At 42.2% G+C, this 27601-nt stretch overlaps 1 protein-coding gene across 1 annotated transcript; it reads left to right on the top strand.

Moving 5' to 3' along the window:
* Positions 1-6979: 6979 nt before the first annotated feature.
* RBX1 (ring-box 1) lies at positions 6980-18876 on the top strand. Its single transcript, XM_037160494.2, has 5 exons — positions 6980-7091; positions 8977-9055; positions 13776-13846; positions 16745-16830; positions 18687-18876. Exons 1-5 carry the CDS (start codon positions 7014-7016, stop codon positions 18697-18699), a joined length of 327 nt encoding a protein of 108 aa, XP_037016389.1. The 5' UTR covers positions 6980-7013; the 3' UTR covers positions 18700-18876.
* Positions 18877-27601: the final 8725 nt, after the last annotated feature.

The following is a 27601-nucleotide window of genomic DNA, read 5'->3' as shown; positions in this document are numbered from 1 at the left end:
TTTAATCAATCTATGGTTGCCTCTCGTGCATCCCTTGCTGGGAACTGGCCCGTAATCCAGGCATGTGCCCTGACTGGGAATCGAACTACAATCATCTGGTTCACAGGCCCACACTCAATCCACTGAGCTACACCAGCCAGGGCAAAAACCTTCTCATTTTTAATTCAAGTATTCATTTACTTATATTTAGATACTTGTGTGTGGGGGGTTGTATTATAAAAGAATTTTAGCATTTATTTTTGAATATATTATGGTACAAGAAATTTTATCTAACAAATAATTACAAAACACAAGAACAGATACCAGGTATTTCAGGTACTGCCCCTGTATAATGCACATCCTTATTTTTCCCTCAAAAACTTGGGCAAAAAAGTGCTCATTATGCACAGCAAAATACGGTATTTTAAATTTCTATGTCAACATATTCATAGCTAGTATATGCAAATGCAATTTTTGTGCTTTATTTTGTATCCTGTGAGCTTGCTGATCTTATATGTTAGTTCTAAAAGTTTTTAAAAGATTTCTGAGATTTTCACATATGCTATGTGTCTAGAGACACATAAAGTATGTGTCATCTAAAAACGAGACGGTTTTCTTTGTTTCCAGTCTGTATGCCTTTTATTTCCTTATTGCACTGACTAGAAGGCCTAGTGCTACAATAAATAAGAGTAATAAGAGAGGTCATCCTTGCCTTGTTCCCAGTTTTAGAAGGAAAGCACTCAGTATTTCATCACTAAGTATAATGTTAGCTATGGGGATTTTTGCTGAATTCTCTTTATCCAGTTGAAGAAGTTCTCCTCTATTCCTACTTTTCTGAGAGTTTTTTAAATGAATGGATGTTGAATTTTATCTTTAAAAAAATTCTATCTATTGCATGATCATGCATAACCCATTGATTGGAATTCTGGGTTGACAGTTTTTGTTTTTTTCTGTACTGATGAAAAACAAAACAAAACAAAAAACCTTTTCCATTTATTTCTAGCCTCCATGATTTCTAATGAGAAGTTGGCTGTCACTTCAATTATTTTTCTTCAGTAAGTAAGGTGTCCTTCTCTGGCTTTTTTTCTTTGTGTTCAGTTTTCAGAAGTCTAATTGTGATGTGTCTTGGCATTAATTTCTTTAGGTTTATCTTGTTTAGGGTTTACTCAGCTTCTTTAATCTATAGATTTATATTTCTTGCCAAATTTGAGAAGTCTTCAGCCATTATTGCATCAATTACCTTTTCAGTCTGTTGCTCTTTGTCCTTTCCTTCTAAGATTTGGATGGCACAAATGTTAGATATTTATAATAGTCCTGTAGGTCCTTGAGGTTCTAAAGAAGTTCCTTGGTTTTGTTTTTTCAGCATGCTCTCTCTCCCTTATTTAAATTGTTTAATTTCTGTTGTTCTGTATTCCAACTCAGTGATTTCTCCCCACCTCCACCCCGTCTCATCTCTTCTGTTGGGCCCATCCACTGAGATACTTATTTCAGTTATTGTAATTTTCTGTTCTAAAATTTCCATTTGGGTCTTCTCTATATAACCATTTCTTTGCTGAGGCTATTTTCTCATTTGTTTCAAGCTTATGTGTAATTGCTCACTGAAACATTTTTATCACTGCTGCTTTCAACTCTGTCATGTAATTCTAACACCTCTGTCATCTTGGTGTTGGCAACTTTTGATAGTCTTTTTTCATTTGCCTTGAGATCTCACACTTCTTTGTAAATTGAGTGATTTTCAACTGAACCTGAAAGTGATTTTCACAATGTTTTTGGACTTCAGATCTTATTTAAAACTTCTCTTTCAATTGGCCTTATTATGACACCACTCCAACAGGGGAAGGTAAAGGTAGAAGTTTAGGTTCTCCCGCTTAATCCCCATTAATATCCAAGGGTACAAGTGCTCCTTATCACTTCTGGATAGGATGGGAATTCAAACTTCCCACATCATTTCTACTGACACTGCAGTGGGTGGGTGGTGGCCTCATAATTGTGGGTGATGCTGACAGTTCTAACTGTCCACTAGACCTCCAACACCACCCCACAGAGTGGGGAAGGGTTGGCATATTACTGCTGGATGGGAATAAATGTCCAGACCCCGTTGAGGTCCCCTCTCACACTACATGGGTCAGGGAGTTCATTATCGGCTGAGGGATAAAAGTTCCAACTTCCTAACTGGCCTAGACCCCCCTGGCATGGGCGTTTGTCAGCATGGATGGGAGTGGGGCCACACTTTTTGTCTGTGCTGTTCAGATGAAGCAGGGCAATTACTGTCTAAAACATTTGTTTGCTGGAGAAAGAAGCCCTTCATTGGGGCTTTCTTTTTTCTTTTTCTTTTTTTTCTGCAGTCATTGGGGTTACGAGCTTCTTCAGCCCCAAGTCCAGCATGTATAAGGTAAAAAGAAAACCCAGGGAATTCATTGCCACATCATTTCTCAAGTCCTGAGGTCCCCAACTCATCTGCTTTCTTTTCTCCATCTCTCATAGTCTTCTTGTTTATTTACTTTTAATATATTCTGTCCAGTTGTATTTAGAAGAGTAGAGAAAAATATATCTACTCCATCTTCCCAGAAGTGGAACTCCTGCATAGCACTTTTAAAAGAGCATATCTGACCATGTGACTCACTGGTTAAAACACTTTAGTGGCTTCCGATCACTAAGAATAAAGAGCAAAACCCTTTGCATGGCTCTGTTGGACAGTCTTGCTGGACCTGGTCCCTAAGGGGATAAATATCTAACAACCCACTCTGGTGGAGGCAAGTAGGGGGAAGCCCTGATTTGTAGTGTTTGCTGATTTCCATGGTATGAATACTACTATTAGGGCCAATTTGAAGCTACCAACATGACATTGCTAATATGGGAGGGATGCTAACAACTGATTCTTGCATAACATTGCAGGCTCAATTCTATCACTCTTTATCTTTATACTCCAGACACTCCAAGCTTCGTTACCAAGTATTCTAAGCACTAGGCACTCTCCAGCTTCCAGCCCCTTCTACACACTTGGCTGTACCTGGAATGCCGTTCTTCCATATCTCAGCGTGTGTGAGTGCTGGAGGCAGCTTGCATCAGCTTACAAGAGCAGTTGTTAAACTGTCAGGAATTTTGAAATCTGGCTGCTAAAACTATGAATTAGGGCTTTTAAAAAAGAGCTTGTTTTTAAGCATTCATCAGCACTCTACTGCGTCCACTCCTCTCTGTCTGGCTCATCCTTCAATCTCCAACCACTGTTTCTCTGAAGAGGACTTCCTCCTACTCTCCGGACTTACTTTCTACCAATACTTCAAAGCACCGTGCACTTCTCTTTCCTAAAGTTCACTGGAATTGTCTGTCATTAATTGACATTTACACCCTAAGTTGAATGATGAAAGGGGCCTTCTGCAAATTCTTAAAATATCAGAAGCCTTTTTTAGCTAGACCAGCATGGTGTAGTTGACACACAGCAAGTTCTGTAGCTATTTTAAAAATAATTGTTGAATGAATGGATGGCTGAAAGGAATAGAACTAAAGTAAAATTATAACCTATTGCATTGTAACCTGAGTGAAATTATGAAGAAGGATAAGAGTCTGTATGAACCCCACAATATGTTTTTTTAGGTTCATGCAGAAGAATCTAGTCTACAGACTGCAATGGCCAATCACCACAGCAAGACAAATCTCCTGAAGACAGATAACACATGAGGTTTTCAGAGCATAATGGAACCACCCTTAAGGGGAGGTGGTTCCATTAAGCTCTGTAGCTCACTTGCCCACTGTAGCTTAGAAATTGTTGCTGTGTCCTCTCTTGCATCCCCACAATACCTTCATCTTCACAAAGCTCAAAAACTAAAAAATTTTAAGATTATGTCACTGTTAGTCCTCTCCACTAATTTATTCCTCCAATATTTCCCCATAACATCTGCAACAAAATCCCTGATCTGTTCCCTGCCTGCCGGTCCGACACCTCTACCACACTCCCTTTGATCAATAAACAGCAAATTTATTCATTCAACATATACTGAGTACCTGCAATGTACCAGGCACTGTTCCAGGAGTTTTGGTTACCAATAAACAAAACAATCAAAATCCTAATTTGGTCCCTGGCTGGTGTAGCTCAGCGGATTGAGCACAGGCCTGTGAACCACACGAACCAGGTTCGATTCCCAGTCAGGGCACATGCCTGGGTTGCAGGCTAGTTCCCAGCAGGGGACCCACGAGAGAGAACCATACATTGATTTCTCTCCTTCTTGCCTTCCCTTTTCCTCCAAAGATAAAATCTTAAAAAATATATAGTTAAAAAAATCCTAATTTGGTAAGGACACACAAAAAACAATAAACCTAATAAATGATTACATAAATATGATAGAAGGTACATGTAACATTCTTTTAAAAGAAGAAATGCATAGTAAAACTAAAGGGTAGCAGGTCAGGCAGAGCCTTTTAGGCCAGAGTAAGGACTTTAGCTTAAATATTACTCTGCACGGGGGCCTCATCACCCAAAGTAATGTTGCTTCCATCTCCCCTCATTCTCATGACCTTGCTTTGTATTCTTCATAGTAGTTAGTGATACCAGAGATTGTCTAATGAATTTATTCGTTGACTTGTGTAATTGTTTCCCTACTAGGAGTTTGACTCCTTAATCGGTGTCTCTTTCCTGTTTACAAGGGCACGCCCTCCCCCCAACAAAATGGAATTATTTTCTGGAGGGCAGGCCCCTTATAGTACCAGGTTCCCCTGCTAGGTGAATGTTCTAGGAACCCATTTGCATCAGTTCCGTGTATCATCTGCCATTGTTGTGAGAGGCTGCATTGGGCTTCAGTGATTTTTTTCAAAAGATTCTTTCAACACATTTGCCCATTTCATGATGGGTGATTTACCAGCCCACCTGCCCACACTGCCCTGATTGTTCAGCAGTTTTTGACCCAAAACAACATGCTCCCAGTGCCCCACCCTCCCCATTCACTAGATCTCCCCCCACCAACTTTATTTTATTTCCTTGGATGAAAAAAGTCCTCATAAGGAAATGTTTTGCTGATGTGGAAGAGGTGAAACAAAAATGGCACAAACAGACCTGGCTGGTGTGGCTCAGTGGATTGAGCGCGGGCCTGCAAACCAGACAATTGCGGTTCGATTCCCAGTCAGGGCACATGCCTGGATTGCAGGCTAGTTCCCAGCAGGGGACACACGAAAAGCAACCATACATTACATTGATGTTTCTCTCCCTCTCTCCTTCCCTTCCCCTCTAAAGATAAATAAATAAAATCTTTTAAAAAATGGCATAAACACTAAAAAGCATCAAAATTGATGAGTTCAAAAACTGTTTTGAGCAGTGGGAAAAAAGTCTCAATATGTGTATTGCATCAAATGGATAGTACTTTGCAGGTGCCTGAGGTTTAAACATGTAAGAATAAATACACAATTTTTATAAATTCCGGGGGGGGGGGTTTGGTCCCCCCTCATGTAAAAAGCACCTGGAACATACTCAATGAATTTGTTGAAGGATAATACCTTAATATTATCCTTAGTAAAGCAATATCTTTATTAAGGATTTCTAGTCTTCATATAGGGGCATGTAGGAACACAGTAAGTAGATGATGGTTATCTTAACATGCAATCATTAACAAAACTTGAGCTAAGAAAAACTTTGTAGGGTTCCCTTAATGCTTTAAGGCTTCAAACAAGTTTTCTCTTTGCAAGTCTGTTTGTAATGTTTTCACAAATTTGTTGTTCCTGTTTATGACTAAGACAGGGGAACAAATATCAAATGGAGTCAACACACCCCATTGCTATGTAATTTTTTCTTAAGAGAAAAATAGGGGAGCCCTGGCCAGGAGGTTCGGTTGGTCGGACTGTGGACCAGTTCACCGAAAGGTTTCGGTTGAATCCGGTCAGCGAACTACCTAGGTTGCAGCTTCCCATCCCCCGTCCAGGCATGACTGCCTCAACCGATGGATGTTCCTCTCCCACTCGGATGTTTTCCTCTTTCTCTCCCCCTCACCCTTCTCTAAAATCAATTTAAAGAGAGAAAGAGAGAAAATGAGATTTCGAATAAGCCAAAAAAAGCACTTGTACTTCATGTAACCCTCAGACCAGACTGACTCCCTTTTGCATCTCTAACCTTAGCTGGGAAAGAATGAGCAGTAAGAATTAATAGCTTAATGTCTCACACAAATTCAAGGACTGCGACCAAAGATATGAATGGCTATGGCTCAAGGAGTGGGAAGAGGGCCGACATCAGGGAAAAAGAACTCCATAGTCGACTAGCTGATGAAGTGGGGGAGGTCGACATCGTGTTCCTTAACCAAAGGCCATTTCTGGGGCAGCCGGAGATGGCATCTCCCGGGCTCCTGAGCGTCCTTCCTCCAGCCAGTTAGTTCAGGTGGCCAGGTGAAGGCGGGGCTGGAGAATTCCTGCTCAGTTCGGCCCTGGGGGACATTCTGTAGCTCCTTCCTCTCCGTCGGATCCTGAACATTTCCCGAACTGGGCTCAGGAATCCAAACGGTGTCTGGGCTCCCGCTCTCCTTGGCCTCACGCTTGGCTCGGAAGCCGCTCAGGATTTGTGAACAGCGAGTGTGCAGACTTGGGGCTCCGGCAGCAAGAGGGAGGGCGCCAGCCTCGCCCTGTCCTCGGCGGAACGCGGAGGGAAACCCGCCGGCACCAGAGCGGCGCGGCAGCCTTGAAGGCCGGGCGTGGCCACGGCCTCAGGTCGCGGCCTGACGGAGGAAGCAGCCGCCGCCCCAGCTGAGGTAGTGTGGTCGGGGGCTTCCCGAGAGAGAGCAATCGGAGCGAGTCCCACTCAGCTTTACTACCCGTCTCGCTCACTACTGCCCCGCCCCGCCCGGCCGCTCCGGTCACCGCCTCCTCCCCAGCCGCCACAGGAGAGGGCGAAACCTCTGCCAGCGCCTTTAAGAGGCGTGGCAACGTGCTCCGCCCCCATCCACCCCCATCGCTCCACTGTTGGGTGGGGTACCCGGGGACGCGCCGGGGGCCGGAATGGGAACGAGGCGTGCACTGGTGCGCAGGCGCAGTGGACGGACAGCAGACCTTGCGTTTTCAAAATGGCGGCAGCGATGGATGTGGATACCCCGAGCGGCACCAACAGCGGCGCGGGCAAGAAGCGCTTTGAAGTGAAAAAGGTTGGGTCTCGCCAGTATCTTCCCCAGGGAAGCTAGAGAGGCTCGGATCTGGCTGGCAGGCCTGAGGATGACCGAGGCGCGTGGGAAAAGGCTTCATTTCAGGGCATTCTTGAGACCGGGTACCACGCAAGGAAGCCGGGGGGCGGGTCTTAGGGTTGATTGGCATGAGCACGACCCAGTGTTAATTGGAGTATTGGTTTCACTGGGAGCATTAGGGGCCAATCACGGAGGTTCTTATTGAGACGCGGGATTGCGACTTGGCTTTGCGAGCCAAGCGGCTCAGCTGTCACTGAAGAGGTTGGGGTGGGGGATCGGGAAGGAGAGGGTGGGGTGGGTGGAAGTGCGGGGTCGGGTTGATGCGGAGGGTGGAGGATGAAGCAGTGCGGCGAAAGCCGGGAACCAGAGGTCCTGCCACATTGGAGGCCTCTGAGGAGCGGGGCTGAGCTCCGTGCCTCGCCCCTTTCCGAAGCTCGGGTTCCCTCTGACCCTGAGGGATAGATGCCCGATCCTCGCCTGAAGAAGGCGTCCATTACCCTTAGCCCCTTCTCTGTCCCGAGCCCCGCCGAGTAAAAGTGCATTGAGCGTAACTCTTGGCGCTTTTGAGAGGTCTGTTGATTTGTCTCACACAAGCTGCCCCAGTCCTGTCATACACAGAATCCCCTTCAAAAAAAAAAAAAGTATGGTGGAATTTGTTAAAAAGAAAATGCGAGCTCAGATCTTACGTCTTTTACGAGAGGGTTCAGTGCTAGTTGCAAACGACCTGCTAAAAGTAGGAAAACAAAAAAAAACGTGGAATTTGTTCTTTACCATGAAATGCTTTAGGGTGGTTTACTAGTAGTTTGGGAGAGAAGTGATGATTCCCTCATAAGATAAAATAAGTCTGTTCAAAATGATTCTGAAATAGGGACGGTGTTATTTCTGGAACATTTGGCTAAACACACAGTATGCACCCTCCTAGTTGCTTTTTGGCGTTTCATTGTGGGCACTGCGTGCTCAGTTAAAACCAGCAGCCATATTGAAGAATAATAGAAGTAGGATTTTTTTCCCTCCAAGTTGAAGCTGTTGGATGAAAAGTGCTGAAGAAGTTGATTGAAAGAGATGACAGTTTGGGAGGGGGTGAAAAGGGAGTTTGGGAGTGTTTATAATTACAGAAGCCGGGAAGTTGAATTATTTAAATGCCCCTTAGATAAATTCTTACTGGAATTATCTTGACTAAATATTAAGAGCCTGAGAATGAAAAGTTGAGAACATCATGTTATTTGATGATAGGAGCCAAACAAAATTCTAGTGAATTCTAGAGTTTGTTTTGAAGTAATATTGTATAATTTAAATAATGATCTTGTTCTGGGTACTGAGTAATTCATTATCCAGCTTATCCCATGATTACCCATTTTATGATCCAGGCATCATTTTAGTTCATTCTGTTCTTAGCTTTTACCTCCCTACTCATGCATCCAAAGCTACCTGGAAGAGCAGATATTTACCGCTGCAGAAATTGAGCTCTTCTGCAACTGCCCAGGGAACCCGCACAGTAATTCAACTCTGTTTATAAAACTTGAAACGAGCATTTAAAAATGATTCCTGCTTTGCTTACATTGATATTACTGACAAAATTATTTTAAGCTGTAGGAAAAAGTAAAAATTAAAAGATGACTCATTAATTTCTGTGTTCACATACTCAACCCTTTGAAGAATGGGTGAGTATACGTGTAACTTACCATATAGTGTAGTTGTATGATATAAGATTAAAGTAATACTCAAAAACTATTGTTTGGTGGTCCTTGTTGCCAAATAAATGATAACTGCAGCTGCAGCATGAAATCCTAGAGCGTGTGTATGTGTATCGCAAGGAGAGTACATTGTTCCCCAATTTTTCTCTTTGCAGTGGAATGCAGTAGCCCTCTGGGCCTGGGATATTGTGGTTGATAACTGTGCCATCTGCAGGAACCACATTATGGATCTTTGTAAGTAATCGCAGGAGGATGGGAGGGAAATTCAGAAGGTTACAGAGATTGTGACTATCCTGATGTGACCAATTTTATTCTTCACAATGAAATATAAAGCAAAGGTAGAGTCCTGGGGTCTTCTGCATCTAGTCCATCGGTATGTGTGAAATAGAGTAGGTTTTTATGGTGATTTGGAGGCATAGCCATCTCAGCATCTCAGAATAAATCTACTCAGGCTAAAGATGACAGGGCCACATTTAGAATGAATTGTGGACCCAGAGGCACTCTTGATCCCTCTGTATTTTTCATCTCATACACAGACTCAAAGGCAAAGGTGAAAGAAGGAAAGTAAACTTTGAGCTAAAATATTCTACCAGAGCTAGTTTTTGCCGGGCAAGGTTTATAAATAAAAGAAGCCTATGAAGTAAGCATTTTCAGTGTTAACCCCAAACACAGATAAAAGCATATCACTGCCAATATATAAATAGGCAATTGCACTAAAGAAATTTCATTTGAATGTTTACATATTCCACCACACATGGTGGACATGATTATAGCTATTGATGGACAAACTTAGTAACCTTATAGCAATAAGGGCAAGAATGTTGACTACACCAGGAAGAGTTGAGATTGCTTTTTCATCCAAGTGGTAAAATGGTTTGTTATTGAGATGAGAAGTGGGGCAAAGAAATTTCAACTTTCTAGAGTTGAAATTTTAGGCACTTATTTTTTAAGTCACTCACCTGCCTCTCCAACTTTAAGCCACTCTCCTGCTCACTCTGATAGTTTGTCTGGCTTGTCATTCTTGAAGTGTTCGTGGTCTTCTTTAGAGCCCTTACATACCCTGTTCTTTCTGCCTAGAATATTCTCTGCCTCTTCTCCCTGCTACTTTAGTCTAAACCGGCATTGTCCAGTCTAAATGTGAGCTACAGATTCAGGCACATGCATAGTTTAAAATATACTAGTATTCACATTATTAAAGTAAAAACAGATGACTCGTATTTTATGTATCCTACTGTATCCAAACTATATTAATTTCAACATATCAGTATTTTAAAGTGAGACATTTTACATTCGTTTTTGTTTGTACTAAGCCTTTGGAGTATATTTTACAATTACAGCTAGTCTAATCTTAATTCAGACTAGTTAATATCAAGTGCTCAATAGCCACATGCAGCTAGTGGCCGCTTCATTGAGTCATGCAGAGCTAACATAATTGGTTGTCATAATTCACCTTGGACTTCCTCAAATGTGTTCACTGACCATACTTACATACACACAAACACAGCCTATGACAGCTCTGTCAATATTCTCAAGACATCCTATAGTTTCCTTTGTAGCAGCCATTTAATTTAATTGGTCCTCTATCATATCCATGTAATTTATTGCCATATTCCCAGCATCTACCATAGCATCTAGTACATTATAGGTTCTCACTAAATATTTACTCAGTGAATAATAAAGACAAAATTGGGGGGAAGTTTGTGATCATTGCAATTTGGAAAGCACAAATCAAATATTTTATGTTGGAAAACAGTCATGGCTAGTGTTGGTAGCTTGTTGCCCTTGGTTTCTTTGAGTTTTGACCATATTTACCTTTTCATACAACAGGCAGAGCAGATCAGCAGCTACCATAATGTTTAATTAGATAGGAACTCATCTCAGAAAACACACACACATTTTAAAATGTGTTTGGGTGTGGTGTTTGATTTTATGCTTGCCGATTTCTCTGCCATGCATTTTCACAGGGAGTTGCACCCACAGAAAATTTTATTTTCTTGGGGCTCTCTTCTGTAAATAATGATTTCATAGAACTCTGATTTTATTTTATACCTCTATATTTAAGTTGTTGTGTTTCTGTCTGGATGGACGAGAATGCACTTCTTGGGAAGACCATGACAGATGAAGGCTATTGATATTCTGTTTTCTCTTAGAGTTGACCACTCAAGGGATCAACATAGGCTTCAGTTAGACATCTGCCTTATAGTATATCTTATTATATTCTTATTTATTTACTTATTAATCATATCTTTAAACATCAATGAAGAAGTAGAACACTAAGCTCCTATAACAAAAATTATGACAGTATTTTTAGGTTGTATCTTGTGTTCATTCAATAAATATTTATATCCTGGGCATTTTCCTAGGCACCAGAATAAAACTGACTGAGATCAAGTTTTTATCCTTAAGAAACATACTCTGTTGTTTAATACAGACACTAAAGAGAAATCTGATTGTCACAACTGGCCTTGTCTTTCAAAAATAAATGGAATATGATTCTTGAAAAAGACTTTTTGCTAAAGATGAAAATAAGAATCTTGGTTAGCAATGGCCATTTTCTAATATATTCTAGGTTGGCATTAAAAATAATTATGTACATAGCTGGAAATAAATAAGAGTGATTATGGCTGTGCCCCAATTGGACTCTCCTTCAAAGCATTCTTGCTTTGAAGACTTTCTCTCTTTGAATCCAAATTGATACTACATGCTCATATTTAATTGATACTACAGTTTCATATTTATTTTAGATTGCCCCATTTTTTGGTGTTTTACAGAGTTGCTGAAATACACAGTCTACTAAGTGTTATTTCTCCTTTACATCAGATAGTCTAGTTCCAGATGAAGAGGACATCCAGAAAGGCTTAGACCCAGCATTTATCCATAAGAAGTTAATCTCTTCCTAAAACCACAGTTCCATCTATGTTTTCAAAGTGTGAGATTTGTTCACTTCCAAGATGAAGCCATTGCTTCCCTTGCAGTATTGAAGTTTGAAAGTCCCCACGCATTGTATGTCACATGAAATATGCCTCTGTCTTTGCCAGGGGTGTGATAAGAACCTGTGACCTGCCTCTTGTCTGTCTGCTCTCGGTTGACTGTTCCCAGTTCATCTCCCCATTTAATGATTTATTCTCTGCACCAAAAGCTTGAAGACATTTTGAGAACATTTTACACTTGTATTCAGTAGTTTTTCATGCTCTTTTATCTTGCATTCTCGATTGCAATTCTGTCCCTCCTATATATTTTTGTTTGTTAGAGATTTTCTGGCAATTAATAAATACACATTTTGTCCCCCATTCTTTCAGTTTATAGAAGTGGTTTTTGTTTGCCTATTCAGTTACCAAGAGCCTGCTTTGCATTTGTCACAGAAAGACAGCCCACTAAAAATACCAAGATCTAGAAAAATATAAACATGATAACGTACCTTGAAAAAGTTTTGTTACTTAAATAACGGTGCCTTTTATTTAACTAATTCATAATAAATAGTCCTCATTTAGGTGAGAGATTCTAACTTGAAGGGATTCAGATTTATTTTTTTCAGCCATCCCTTTATGTGGTAGTGCCTTAACAATTCCAATAAATTCTTGAATATACTGTGTAGACCCTGAATCTCCACTTTTATCAGAAAGAAAATCCATTTATTGTCTTTATAGTGTGAATCTATGTAACAAAAGCAAGTTCTGAGATTTTGGATTCTTTGCTTTTCCTATTTTTGAAGGGTGGGGGAAAACCCTTATTACAGTAAAACTCTTCCCCCGAGACCATTAACATCTCAGCATTATTTTCTTACAGTTTTACTATTTTCTACCTATGGAAGTTTGAAGTAATTGTCTACTATTAAATAGTCTTTCCTAGAGATTTTTCTTCTTCAGAAGGGGAGCTTCATTTAGTTACCACCTTTGGAGAAAGCAAAGTAAACATTGATAATGCTTATTCCTTGAATATATATATATCCCTAGTAGACCTTTACTCATCACTTCGGGATCTCAGATTTTCATTTTGTTCAGTTTCTCTTCTCTTTCCCCTCTATGAAGTTGATATTGTGTACATACATTTTCAATAATTTATTCTGTTCACCAGACAGAATCACCTCAGGGGCTGTAAGCATCACTAAGTGGCAGGCCCCAAAGCCCTAACGCATTGGCCTAACAGGTTTGCTTTGGCAACAGTATATTCAAGACTTGAGATTTGATGTCTTTATGAAGAGCATACTCTATAGTTTGCTGCAGGCCTCTTCACCCCCTTTTATCTTGCTTCTATCCCAATTCACATTTGTGTGCCTGGCCCCTTTAGGCTTTGGAGCTGCATGCAGGCAAGCCTGGGTGTTCTGAGGGCCTGTAAGGAAGTGTTTGCCAAGAATAGGGGAAAGATGCCAGTTCTCAGAGCAGTAAGAGTTATAAAGTGACTAAGAGTTTATGAAATTTACCAAACTGGGAGGAATCACTTTCATTTGGACAAGTCAGATTGTGTTCAGAATTAAAAAGTGCCTTTTCCTTTATTATTTCATTCTTAAGGGTAGGAAATCATTACAAATCATCCTGTTAAGTCACATCTCTGCCTTATTTATTTGTTTTTTTAAAGATTTTATTTATTTATTTTTAGAGAGAAGATAAGGGAGGGAGAAAGAGAGAGGGATAAACATCAGAATGTGGTTGCCTCATGTGTCCCCTACTAGGGACCTATCCTGCAACTAGACATGGGCTGGGAATCCAACTGGCGACACTTTGGTTGACAGCCCGCACTCAATCCACTGAGCTACAACCATCCAGGGCTCTGTTAACCCTTTTTAACATTCATTAAATGACTAATTTATCATTGGAGATTTTGTTCAGGTTTGCACCACTGCTCCCCAGGCCTGCCCCAAGCATATGCTTGTGTAATCATGCAAGTATGACAGCTATAGATTGAAAGGTGGTTGCTCCTGCTGCAGTGTGTGATCTTGTTGCCCTTGTTCCCACAGGCATAGAATGTCAGGCCAACCAGGCGTCTGCCACTTCTGAGGAGTGCACCGTTGCATGGGGAGTCTGTAATGTAAGAAAACGTCTTTCCCTATCATCATGGCTTGTAAACATTACCACTCTTCCTGATTTGCCAGTCTTGAAACCCAGCTAGAAAAAAACAATGACTAGCCCACCTTTCTTTCAGAATGTATACAAGTAAAAAAAAAAATTTAAATCTTTGTACTATTCACCTGTTACAGGGTAAAAATTATTAGTTATTGCAGAGGCATTAGTTTTTCTTAATTACAGATTGGGCCCACTTTTGTTAGCAACATTTGGGGGATTCATCTTTAGAAATTGCTTTTGAAGCCTATGGGACAGGTTTTGGAATATTCTTCTGTTGGTGGAAATCTTTACCTTCTTAACAGATTTTTTTAAGGGTAGGTGTCCTGAACTAAGTTTAGTGAATAAACTGCATGTTTGTGTGAGTATGCACGTGCATTTTAAGTGTGGGGAATGTACTAAGTTCGGATTTGAGGGATTTTTTTTTAACATGGCTCATGCCAGAAATGTTTTGTGCAACATCATTGGACTGAATGTACGGCCTTCCAGGGTGTGACAGCTGTGAAGGATAACAAGCATCAAATATGGTATTTCTAGCATGTGTTAAAAACTCATCCTTATATCCATATAGTCCCAGTCGGATGAGCTAAAATTATCCCGTCGGGATCTCTTGTGCCAAGGGGACAGAGGACCCACAGCCCCCCTGCATGGCACAGGCCTAAGAGACTTGGAGTCTGCACAGCTTGACTTACTAAGTGACTTCGGGCAGGTATTTTATATCTCTCAGCCTGGGTTCTCTCATGTAAAACAGGGCTAACAGTAGACTACATAGAGTTTAATCAAGAATGAAGTGATTTTATGTTCAGAGTGCTTAGAACACCTCCTTGCACATAGTAATAAGCATAAGTGTTTGCTAAATAAATAAAATAAATTAAATTTAAAAATTGGGGGCAGTGGTAGTTACTGAAAAGATAATAGCTATCAGTACTTAATTCTGTCAAGGATACTCTGGGCAGTTTACAGAAGCCCATATTGGCTAAGGGATGGCGTTCATTATTCATGGGGAAGAAGAAATATAGCGGGCTCTTTGCTCTCCTTGGCATTCAGGCATATACTAAGAACCCTGTTACCCTGTGGTGGAAGGAAAAGGGACTGGACATCCCCTAAATTTGGCAGAGAGACTTACTCAGAGGACCTGCCATAAAGAGGAGCCAGTGTGGTATGGTGAAAGCCTTTGGACTAGTCCTTGGTTCTAGTTCTGGGTCTTTTACTAACCAGCTCCATGAAATAGGCAGGTCACTTGACTTGTCTGGTTTTCCATTTCCTGTCTGTAAAATGAAGGTGATAATACCTGTCATGCTTGCTTGCCAGGGTTGCTGTTGTGCTCATATAATGAAATACATGTAAGCTGTAAAACACCAGTCAGTGTACTCTGAGACTGCTGAGCATACCCATGTACATGTTAAGTTATTAATGGGAAAAAAGTTGGGATCGGGAACATTTGTGGATGCTGTCACCTGCCACGCGGCCTCATTTGCACTCCTGCTTTCCCTCATTTTCTGAGGTAGTTGAGGTGTACAAGGACCCTATACTACTACAAAGTACCTAGTGGGGGTGGTGGAGAAGAGTGTCCAGGTGAGTGTCCCGTGATTGAGAAAAATACCTCAGCTCTCTGCCTTTTAGAAATTTTGGAGGGTTAGTTTTTTTTCTGGAATGGGTTGTACGAGAGTCAACAGTAAGGGATCTTCCAAAAGCTGTCACTCTCGGAGAATATTTGTCCTGTTGAATATCTGTAGTGCAGTAGCTGTGGAGTCCACTCTTAATTACTGAATTCTATTTTAAGTTCTATGCATGTTTTGGGAGACATTACTGACCAGATTTCAAGGCTGTTATTAAACCAATCCTGCAGAAGCTTTCATCGTTTCATTGGGTGTCTGCATTTCCACCCTTTCCCCACCTCAGCTTGACCCATCACAGATTAGATGTGGAGGAACACTTGCCACTTCTCTCTTAATACTTGACCCATCCGAGCAGGGATGGGGAATAAGGGCTGTTGCAGAGGCATTAGAGGTATTGTAATTAGCATCTGCAGGCCATTAAGGTACACTGGCTTTCCTTTTCCCGAAATCTGAAAGCCAGCTCTTAGCTCCCTGTCAGTTACCAGTATTGGTACTCTTGCCTTTTGGTACTTCCTATCTTGATCATGAAATGAGCCCTTTGATGCTCTTTCAGCTACTGTGTTCATCATAATACATCATTTCACCCTAATTTTTATCTTGTTCCCTATTAAGACAAAGTCCCTTACCCATTAAAGGCTTATTGAATACTGAGCTCTTGTAACAGCACTATGTCTATGAACAAGTCTGGAAATAACGTCCTTCAAACAGAGTCAAGGTGGGTGAGGGAAGGTTGGGGAAGTTGCCGTCTCCGCTCTGGGTGGGCAGTGGTGGCAATGCACTAACTACCAGGGGCTGAAAAAGCTCTTCTTCTGGGGTTCTTGTTCTCCAAGGAGAGGAGATGCAGCTGAAGATCAAGAGTAGGGAAGTTTGAAATCTGCGTGTGATCAAGAGCCTTCTTGCATGTGTCCGAAGAATGTAGAAGCAGCTTCTTATAGGCTCGATAGGATGAGGAAGCCACATTCCATCATCCCTTAAGAGAACGGGGGAGAATTCACTGCTAGAACATACACCCTTCTTCCTCAATAGTTTCCTCCTTGTGACAATGACATTTCTAGCAGACGTTTCATTGGAAATGTCCTTGTGCCTAACCAAAGTGTAGGGGTTGTAGCTTTTTTGCTTCTCTTTTTCTATCTCCCATTGTTCTCCAGCCCCGCTTTGTGTAACCAATCCACTGCATTTGACACATGTTGTCTGTAGATGGCTGAGCCTACACAGTTATTTTTAATAACATGTATCTTTTCTTCCAGCATGCTTTTCACTTCCACTGCATCTCTCGCTGGCTCAAAACACGGCAGGTGTGTCCGCTGGACAACAGAGAGTGGGAATTCCAAAAGTAGGTATCTGGCGGTTTTGATGTTGTAAGACTGGGCTTTGGTCAGTGCCATTCTTGTTATGCCTCAGGCTGAAGGGTGTGTAGTCATAAAACATGGAGCATGGAACATACCTTGTTTTATAAACTAGCTCTTGGTTAATTAAGGGCTCTATTTGGAAAGTGTACAAACATGTGGTCAGCATTAGAAGTGTCCAGCCTCCCTGGCTTGTGTGGCTCTGTGGAGTGAGCATCAGTCAGCAAACTGGTCAGTCACCAGTTCGATTCCCCATCAGGGCACGTGCCTGGGTCGTGGGCCAGGTCATTTTCTTCATTAAATTTTTTTATGAGAAGGAGGATTTTTATTTAACTATGAGTTTTAATTAATAGGATATAATTTGTTTTAAAAACAAAAAATAGGGTTTAGTTTGTTGTGTTTAGAAGTCCCTTATTGGTACAGTAATTTTGCTTTTAGACTTGTATATTTACTTTGGTAAAGAGTTTTAGAAGTCATATCAAACGCATGTTCATTTTTAAGAAACCTGCCAAATACTCAGTGTCTAACTCATACCACGGCACTCTGTTCAGCGAAGTGTATGCTAAGTAATGTGTGAGATATGAAAATGTATGAGACAGTCCTTCCCTGCTCTTGGGGAGCTTGTGTTCTGAGTACAGCCGTGACAGTGATACATGTCAAGGCAGAAGCACTCTTTGAGTTCTCAAGAGGATTTTGTGACTTGCTCTTCCGTATAGCAGGGTCAGGGTTCCATTTTGGACCAAAACCACCTCATGTTGCCCATTACATGTGCCCGGGTTTGAGCCGAACAAGTGGGGAGTGTGAAGAATTCCTCATGTTGGGCTTTGACACTGCACTTGGTCCAGCCACTGGCTTTGCCAAGCAGTGGTTTTCAGTGCACTAGAAAAACAGATCCTAAGAAAAAAATTATAACTTTTTTTTAATCTGCTAGGCAATTTCTGGGTTGTTCTCTAGCTCACTGACAAACACTACAGCTCTCTACCTTATGGAGTTTGGCACAACTTTTTTTTTAGGCAGTATTCAAGTGGATTTCTTATGAAAAGTGCTTTAAGGACTTAGTCCTTCAGGATGTTTGGAGTTTTCATACCCTGGTTCTTATCTATTTAACAAAGTATTTCAATCAGAGGCTAACTGCCCCAGAAGAACCAAGACAAAAGATTAAGTAAGATAATGAAGAATTTTGTGTTCAAGAAATTCATTTATATGAGGAAGAAATTTCTTGGCTTTGTTTACTTTTATAATCTTATCAGAGCCAAATTTTGGCTTCTTGGGAAATCAGAAAATACTTGAGATCCATGCTTAGTTTTTGCACTTTCCATAGTTTTGCTCTTTTCTGTAGTGCTGAATGCAATCAGAGCCATAATGCAACTGGTGGTGGATTTTGAAAATGGTGGCTGTCCTATTACTATTCTCTGTACTTGCCTTACCCCAAACTTGCCTAAGTACTGGAGTAGATATGAAAAAAGGTAGGGAGAGGTCAAGAGCTCAAGCTTTCTGAGCCACCGTCTGGAGCTAACAGGTGGATTTCCCTTTCGCAACCACCAGCTCTGACTTCTTCCTCTTGCCTCCCTGACACTGCCCAGCATCTGTCTGGCAACTGCAAGGAGAATCAGGTGGGAGTCCCAGGGAGGGACCTTCTCTAGGGAGGTTGGGGCTGTAGTAGGTAGGATATTACAGAGGATGATTAGATGAAAGGGGCAGAGACAGTGTCATAACCCAATCTTGGAGCACACACATCTTTTCAGAGTTGTAATCAAATTTGCTTATGTGTTTAAGTGGATTTTATAGTCTCAAAACAGGAAATTACTAAGGAGTTAATGAAATAATTTACTTTGTCTTTCAGGTATGGGCACTAGAAAAAGAATGTTTTTTCATCAACCTCAACTGTTTTGTTATCCATTTAATGACTTGCCCTCCTGTTACTTAATTGTATGTAAGTTAGAATGTGTCTTTACTGCTTTGTCTTTTACATTTGCTAATCTACCATCCTGTTGTGTTTTGTGTCAAATAAAATCCAGTTGGATTCTAGAACAGATGCTGACTCTTGTGTATGTGGAAAAAAAAGTGAACATAAATAAAGGGTCCCCTCTTTCTAGATTGGAAGCCAGGTTGTGAAAGTGAGACATTTGTTCATCAGAGCAGAGGTGCCCTGCAAGCATGTCACTCGGACACAAGGCTTCTGTCCGCAGCCTGGTTACTGATGGTAGTCTCGGGCAAGTCGCCTCTGGTCCGTGTGGCTTCTGAGGACTCAGTGGCATCATGTGGGCCCAGAAAGAGGCTTTGTAAACTGTAAGAGCACCATACAAATGTTAACTTTGGTATATGACGTGTCGCTTTCATTTAGTTTAGGAAAGTAAATGTGAAAAAAATCTAGTAATTTCAGCTGGCAAAAGAATAATTTATTAACTGAAGTTTAAAATTGGTGTCACTTAAAATTCAATTAACAAGAGAATTCAAGTTTCCTTCACCCCACCACTCTGAAACTTGTTTAAACTGCGTCGGCCATGTGGACGTGCCAGCTGTAACACTCAATGTCGTGCAGAGTCTTTAACTCAGAAGCAGTCTGGATACTACAGTGGTTCTCAAAGTGGTCTGAGTACTCCTGAGGTCACCTGGCATCCTTTTAAGTGCTTCATGAAGTTTCTTTTCCAACTGCCTGCCTGTTTGAGGGCAGCTTTTCTTTGTATTATTCAGTCAAAGCAACATCTCAAGTGAAGAAGCAAATAGAAGAATGCAGCTGTCTTCTGTTAAGTCAGATATAGAAGGGATTTGCAAAAATGTAAAAGAATGCCACTCTATTTTTTTTTGTTTTGAAAAATAGTTACTTGTAATAAAAATATGTTAACATGTGATGGGGTTTGGTTGTTTATAAGTCCGAAAATTCTCAATTTTATTTCCATTATGATAACTATTGTATAGATATAACCCATACAAACATTCTTTAAGGCCTGCTATTTTTAAGATCATAAAAGGATCCTGTGACTAAAAAGTTTGAGAACCTCTAGCTTAGTAATAAAGAACTTTAAATCCTAATAAACCTGGATCAAACCCAGCTTCCCCACTTAGCTACTACATACACCTGGCGCATAGCAAGCACTGGCCTGGAGGTAGCTGCTACAGTTGCTATTGTTTTAGGGCTTCTGCCCATGGCAGAAATCCCCTTTTAAGCCCCTTCCGTTTGGTCATTTAAACTGCATGAATACTTTCAGTAGTGAAAACCACACTGCTTTGCACAGATGACAACATGTATTTGGAGAGTTCTGTATTTATTAAGACTCTTGGTTGCCAAGTACAGAAATCTAGTTCCTGCTCAGGTAAAGGGAATTTTATTGGAGGAATGTGGAGCTATGTAACAGAACAGAAGAGACTAGGGATGCAGCCAATCTAGGCATCAGTGGAACCAGGGAATCACTGCTGATACTCCCCCTGCTGCCCTTTCACAGAGGCTAGCTTCAGATAACAGCAGGAAAATTGGGTGCTCATACCTCTGCCACCTCCCCTTCCATGGCTCCTGCCACACCAGACAAAACAAGAGATACGCACCTGAAGCCTTGCTTGGGAAGATTTGTCTTACATTAAGCCCACATGTCTCCTCGTGACATACTGGCCACTTATTTTGGCATTGCCTAATGAAACTGGTGGACATAAATCTCCCCAGAGATATTAGTGGGATTATTTGCTGAGTGCCTACTGTGTGCTATGTATACCTAGAGGACACAGCAGAATTAAAGTCTCTGCCCTCAAATAGCTCCCAGTCTAGGAGGAGATTGCAAAGAGAATGAAGGATGGAAGCCAATTCTGGAGAACTTGACAGGGCCCAGACTGGGCTCAATCTCAAAGTGCCCATTCTCTTTTGGTTTTCCTTCTGATGACTGTGCCCTGTAGGAGCTCCTTTTCAATCTGCCCCTGAAGGTTTGGGTCTCAGTTCTCTATCTGGGAGACTTTATCCACACCTGTAGTCAAAACAGTGTACTGGACCCTTGGATGGGCTCCTGACAGCGGACTGTGTGCCTCTTCCCAGATTTGCTTTCAGTAACCTCAGATTGGCAGCTTGATAGTGTATTTAACCCACAGAAATTGAGAAATGCTACAAATCAGAGTGTTTTCCCTAGAGAGCCTGTTAGTCATTTACCAGCACACCACTGCATAGTTGTGCCCATTGTCTGTCCTTGGTTGTGTGTCTTAGACACAGCATTTCACTAATAACTGACCTGTGATCATTTTTCCAAAGCATATCCCTCCTGGATGTCCTCGCCTGGTAATAATAGCATTGTCACTCATCCAATTTCTGAAGCCACAGGCGTTCACAAGGCATTTTAGACACTCTTTTCTCCTTCCCCTCTGCACCTAGTTAATCACTAACCTCTATTCAGTCTTTCAGTCTCCTGTTGCGCTCTCACTAAAATCTGTGTCCTCTTCTCCATTCCCACTGCCAGTGACAGGGCCCAACCCTCTTCCTTCTCAAAGAAGGTTGAATTCCCTGACTAGCCACACTGCTGTTAGTCTCCTTGCTATAACCTGAAGTGAGTCTTCAAGTTGGTCTGATATCCCTTCCACTGCTTGAGAAATCCCCACCATGATGGAAGCAGAGTTCATTTCCCATCATAAACCTTAAATGTGCTCATCCTGGCTCTCTGGCTTGCTCGAAGCTGCAGAGAGGTGGTGGGTTACCTAACCATCAATTAGGAACACTCACCCTGCCATCCTTTATGACCGTGGGCAGCAGCACTGGCAGCATCCAAGGCCCAGTGTTGGTGGCAAAATGGTTATGACATCCAGTAACAGCATCAACAGCCAACACCTTCCTGGACTAGTTTTGTGGCATTGTTTTGGCTGTGGTCCCAGGGGCTGCCCGTTTTCTGATCCTGACTCTCCAAACAGCTGCTGTGAGCTCTCCAATGTCCCTTTAGTATGCACTCTGCTATGAAAATTATCCAGCTCTTTTCGAGCCCACTGCCTGCCCTCTAAACTGGGCCCTTACCCCATTGCTCTGCAGAACCTCACATAGCCTGTATGGCCACAGCATACCCCAATTTCTGCCCATGTCTTTCCAGCTTTGCATGAGTCTCTCAGCCCATTGACAAAGCTAACCTCAGTTTGGAGAGCTTGGGCTGATGACTTTAAATATTTGCATCACCTAGCTAACTTGAAAGAGCCCACCCCTGGCTTCTCATTTAACTTCAAGTTGAAACTTCTCACCAAGGCCGACTCATCTCCAGGTGAGCTGGCCCTGCGTTCCTTCCCGATCTCATCTAAGGATGTCATTCCCTCTGGTGTTCACAGAGCCCCAGCCACCCTGGAGGGAGTCAGCACCTGCCCATGGCTTTGGCCTGGGACTCCCCCCACATCTCCAAATCTCTGGCTTCTTTGAGTCCCAAAACATTCACTGTCACCTCCCCAAGGAGGACTTCCCTGCCACCCTGTGGAAATGGCTATCCAGTTCACTCTGTCACATCAGGGCACTTAATTGTCTATGAAGCACTTGGGGCTACCTAAATTGTCTTGGTCACTTCAGTAATTACTTGCTTACTGTCTGTCCTTCTGATTCTGAAGCCCCAAGAGAGCAAAAATGTCCTGTTTGCCACTGGGATCTTCAGCACCTACCACTGTGCCTTCATTGGTTTAATACGTAAAGGAATGAACAAATGAACTGCCCTTGCTTTTATTTTGGTCATACCTACCAAGCCAACTCTCTGATTAGGATTGGGGGATCCACTGGGAAGAAGCACTATACTGATGGTGTACACGTGAGTGTCTTTTCTGATCCCTGTAACAGTTGTGGTTCACTTTGAAATGATTTTTGTGTTGCCTGAGCCTAAGAGCTTGGTTGTTATTGTTGATGTTTATTTTTATCATCATTTACTATTTACTGACTGTCACTGATGTGCCAGCCATCAATGGGAACTTTCCAATCCACTTTACCTTCACCAAAATAGAGTCTACGAGATGAGTGCTGTGGCTGCCCCATGTTACAGATCAGGAAACTGAGGCTCAGAGGGCTGAAGTGACGGTAAGGTCTTGTCCTAGGGAACGGCGGAGGCAAACTTTGAATCGGGGTCAGTCTGACTCCTGTTCCTCCCTGGCACAAGGTTCACACCAGCCCTTTTCCCTCCCCACCCAGAGGATTCGGCTCACCCTCTCTTTGGTGACAATGATTCCAGCTCACCCCACCCCTTGCAGAGGCCAGCCCTCATCCATGAACCACAGTGGGGAATCTTTTCAATTTAAACTGTGGCCATCTTTCTGCTTTTAGCTCTTTTCTCTTCAAAAGAAATGAATTTTAGAAAAGAAGGAGTAAAGATATCATCTATTTTTTTGTTTGTTTTGTTTTTTAGAAGCCCAGTTCTTAATATATTAAAGGTCAGAGTTGAGTGTCCAAATCAATAATAATGGTCTTCATTAAATTGAGGCTGGAGGAACAGCCAGGTTCCCTGATTAATACAGAACCTTGACATTTGTATAGCCCTTAACTATTTACAAAGGGCTTTCACTCCCTCCTCTCATTTCCCCCTCATGCTAGCCCTCTGAGAGGCAGGGAAGGGGAGAGGAGGCCACCTTGGAAGACAATATACCTGGGGCCACATCCCAGTTCACCACTGTGGAGCCACGTGACCTTGGACAGATCACTCACTCTGAGTCCTTCATCTATTTTTTATTTTAAATTACCGTGCAATGAATTGGACTTTTAAAAACATCTTGGCAAATAGTTTTATGAATTTTAACAAATACAGATTATTATAATCACCACAGTCAGAGTACAGAACAGGCCCACCTCCGAAATATACTTCCCTTGTGCTATCTCTTTATAAACACATTTTCCCAACTCTAAGCCCTGTTGATCATTGGTCTGTTCTCCATCCCTACAGGGTTTGTCTTTTCAAGAATGCCGTGTAGTGGAATCAGACGGTATGCCACCTTTTGAGATTGGCTTCTTTAATTCAACACAATGCCTTGTGATTAATTCAATTGGTCTTGTGTGTGAATAGTTCACTCCATTTTATTTCATCATGTGGATGATCACAAGTTGCTTATCTGTTCATCTGTTGAAGGACATGTGGGCTGTTCCCATGTTTTGAGTCTCCTGTTTATGTTGTTTGGTTTGGGTTTTTACATGTTTTTTTAAATGGTGGTAAAACACATAATAATATAAATTTATCATTTTAAGTGTAAAATTCATAGCATTAAGTATTACATTTAAAAAGTAAAAAGTTGTATAACCATCACCAACTATTTTCAGAACTTTTTCATCACACTCTCTACCCATTAGACAGTAACTCCCCATCTCTCCCCACCCCAGCCCCTGGCAACCTCTATTTTTTCTGTCCCTAGGAATTTCCCTATTCTAGGGACCTCATACAAGTGGAACCATACAAAATTTGTCCTTTTGTGTCTGAGTCCCTTTACTTAGCATAATGTTTTAAAGGTTCATCCATGTTGCAGCCTGTGTCGGAATCCCATTGCTTTTTAGACTGAACAGTATTCCTTTGTATGTGGACACTACCTTTTGTTTGTGCGTTCATCTGTTGATGGGTGCTTGAGTGTTTTCCACCTTTTGTCTATCACGAATACTCCTGCAATGAACAGAATGTATACAAATATCTCTTTGAGATTCTGCTTTTAATTCTATACCCCTAGAAGTGGAATTGCTGAATCGTATGGTAAAATCTATATTTAGCTTTTTGAGGAACTGCCAAATTGTCTTCCACAGAGGGTGCACTATTTTTACACACCATGGCTTCGACAACAGAAATTTACTTCTCACAGTTCTGGAGGCTGAGAAGTCCAAGATCACGGTGCCGGCAAATTTGGTTTCTGGTGAGAGCTTTTGTTCTGGCTTGTAGATGGTCACCTTCTGGCTATGCCCTCACACAGTCTTTCCTTGGTATGAGCACTCAGGGGGAGAGAGAGAGAGAGAGAGAGCTCTTGCCCTTCTTACTTTTCTTATAAGGACTCCAAGACTATTTGATGAAAGCCTTAACTTATGACCTCATTTAACTTTAATTATCTTTTAAAAAGCCTATATCTGATGTGTCCAGTGTGGCTCAGTGGATTGAGTGCTGGTCTGCAAACCAAAGGATTACGGGTTCAATTCCTAGTCAGGGCACATTCCTGGGTTGTGAGCCTGGTTCCCAGCTGGAGGTGTGTGAGAGGCAACTATACATTGATGGTTCTCTCCCTCTCTTTCTTCATCCCTTCCCCTCTCTCTAAATATAAATAAATATACTTTAAAAAAGAGCCTATGTCCAAATATAGTCCAAGGGAGCTAGAGCTTCAAAGTACGAATGTGGGGGGGATGTGGGGGGGACACAGTTCAATCCATAGTAACATCTTTGACAACACTTACTAGTTTCCATTTTTTAAATAATAACCATCTTAGTTTTGTGAAGTGGCATCTCATTGTAGATTTGATTTACACTTCCCTAGCGATTAATGATAATGAGCATCTTTTCACGTGCTTACGGGCCATTTTTATTTTTATTTTTTATTTATTGATTTCAGAGACAGAGGAAAAGAGAGAAAGAGAAAGACAGAAACATCAATTTGTTGTTCACTTATTTATGCATCTATTGGTTGATTCCTGTATGTGCCCTGACCAGGGGATCCAACCCACCACCTTGGCGTATCAGGATAATGCTCTAACCAGTTGAGCTACCTGACCAGGGCTTGTTGTCCACTTTCGTATCTTCTTTAATGAAATGTCTATTTAAGTCCTTTGACCATTTTTTAATTGGGCTGTTTGGTGAAGATTTGTAGGAATTCTTTATATAAACTGGATAATGAAATCCTTATCAGATAAATGATTTGCAAAAACCTGTTCCCATTCTACGGGTTGTCTTTTCACTCTCTTGATAATGTCCCTTAAGGCACAAACATTTTTAATTCTGATTAAGCCCAGTTTATCTATTTTTCCTTTTGTTGCCTGTGCTTTTGGTGTTGGTGCATATGTTAAAAACCATTGCCAAATCCAACGCGATGACTATTTGCCTTTGTGCTTTTTTCTAAGAGTTTCATAGTTTTAGATTTAGATCTTTGATCCATTTTCTGCTATGTTTTGCATGTCATATGAGGTGAAGGTACAGCTTCATTCTTTTGCATGTGAATATCCAGTTCTCCAAACACCATTTGGGAAAGAGGCTGTTGGTTCCCCCAAATCAATTGACCATATATATGAAGATTTTTCCCTGGACTCTCTGTTCTAATCCATTGGTTTACATGTCTGTCTTTACGCTGGGGCCACGCTGTTTTGTTTGTTAGAAGAGGATATGACCTGCTTTGCAAGCTGTCATGAGAGTAAGAGATCATGTGAGCGAAGTGGCTGGCACAGAGCCTGGCACACAATAGGTGCTTAAAAAACAGCAGGTACCCTTAGCCAGGTGCTTGGAGGATGAAAGGAGCAGGTTCCGTCAGAGCTGAGGGGAACTCCTCCCATCTGCGCAACTGGCCTGTGGAGACCGGAATGTGACTCAGGGCACACCAGGCCCTCATCTGCTTGTCCCTGAGCAATGTCCACTGCTTCTCAGCACCTTAAGCAGATTTTCCATTTCTGCTTCTCTCTTCTAGCGCTGCTGTACAAATTCAGATGCCCCCAAAGTTTCTGAGACAAGAACTTAGTGGTTTATTTTGGAAGAGATTCCAGGAAGCCCGGGAAGGGAGAGGGTAAGTGAGACAGGGAATGGAAGAAAGCCAACGAGAGGGCTCCTACCTCTGTGGGGCTCAGTCCCACCGGGAGCAGCCATGTGGGCAGCTGAGGGGCCACGTACTGCGAGAATTTCTCCACGGACTCCCACGGCCCTGGAGGTTTGAAATCTCTGGCCCTTCCAGGCTACCCTGCACAACAGGCTGAGCAGGTTTCCACAGCTCCAGAAAAAACCCTCAGGCTGCAAAGCAGAGCCATAAGGAGGAGAAAGCAATACCCATACTGGGAACCTCTTGGGTCCCTGCAGGTGGACTAGAGAGGACCAGAGGGGTCTGGGGCAGGGCACCAGCAGCCTCTCCAGCCAGCACCACCACCCACCTCTCTGCCCCACGCCTCCTTCATGACTCCTGCCTGCTCAGAGCTCCCACTGCAGCTGACTTCTCTGAGCTTTCACCGCTGTGTCTCTGGGTTGGGTTTCTACGTCACTCTGCTGCCCAAGTCTCTGTTAAGTCTCGCGTTTAGCCTGTCCTGTTGAGTCACCACAGTGACTGGGCAGGGCGTTCACAATAGCTGGCTCACTGAGCACTGCCCTCCAAAGCTGGCCGTCCTTGCCCTAGGCCCTGACCCTCCCTCGGTCCACATTTCTGAAGTCTGAGGAGCAAAGCCCAACGACTTTAGCAACAGAGCCGTTTCTTACTCTTTCTTAATAGGGGCTGCCATGTGAAAGCACCCAGGCTTCTGGATTGAGGATTAGTCGCCCAAAGGAGTACAGTTGTCCCCCTTTACAAATGAGGGGATTGGGGCTCCGGGCATTTAGAGACTCGCCTAAGGGCTCACAGTTAGTTAAAGGCAAGCTTGGGTTCATGTGCAGTCTCCTGCCTCTAAATCTCACACTCTTTCTGCTCAATCATTTTGCCTCTCACACAAAGAAAGAAAGCTCCCCGTACTGAAAGTTATGAGAATCTTCCTCGTGGGTGAGATATGTCACAAGGGAAAGGGACCTCGGACTTTCAGGGTCCTGGGCTTTGGATGGCAGAGCATAAGATTGGGGTTGGTACTAAACCTGCAGTGAAGGAACCTGTACTTTTTGTGCCGGATCAGGTACCACTCTTTGTGAAATT

The sequence above is a fragment of the Artibeus jamaicensis genome, unplaced genomic scaffold (genome assembly GCF_021234435.1).
Source record: "Artibeus jamaicensis isolate MK-2021 breed Jamaican fruit bat unplaced genomic scaffold, CSHL_Jam_final contig_233, whole genome shotgun sequence".
NCBI classification, from domain to species: Eukaryota; Metazoa; Chordata; class Mammalia; order Chiroptera; family Phyllostomidae; genus Artibeus; species Artibeus jamaicensis.
The sequence above is the reverse complement of the archived record's forward strand: the minus strand, read 5'-3'. Positions and strand labels throughout refer to the sequence as shown.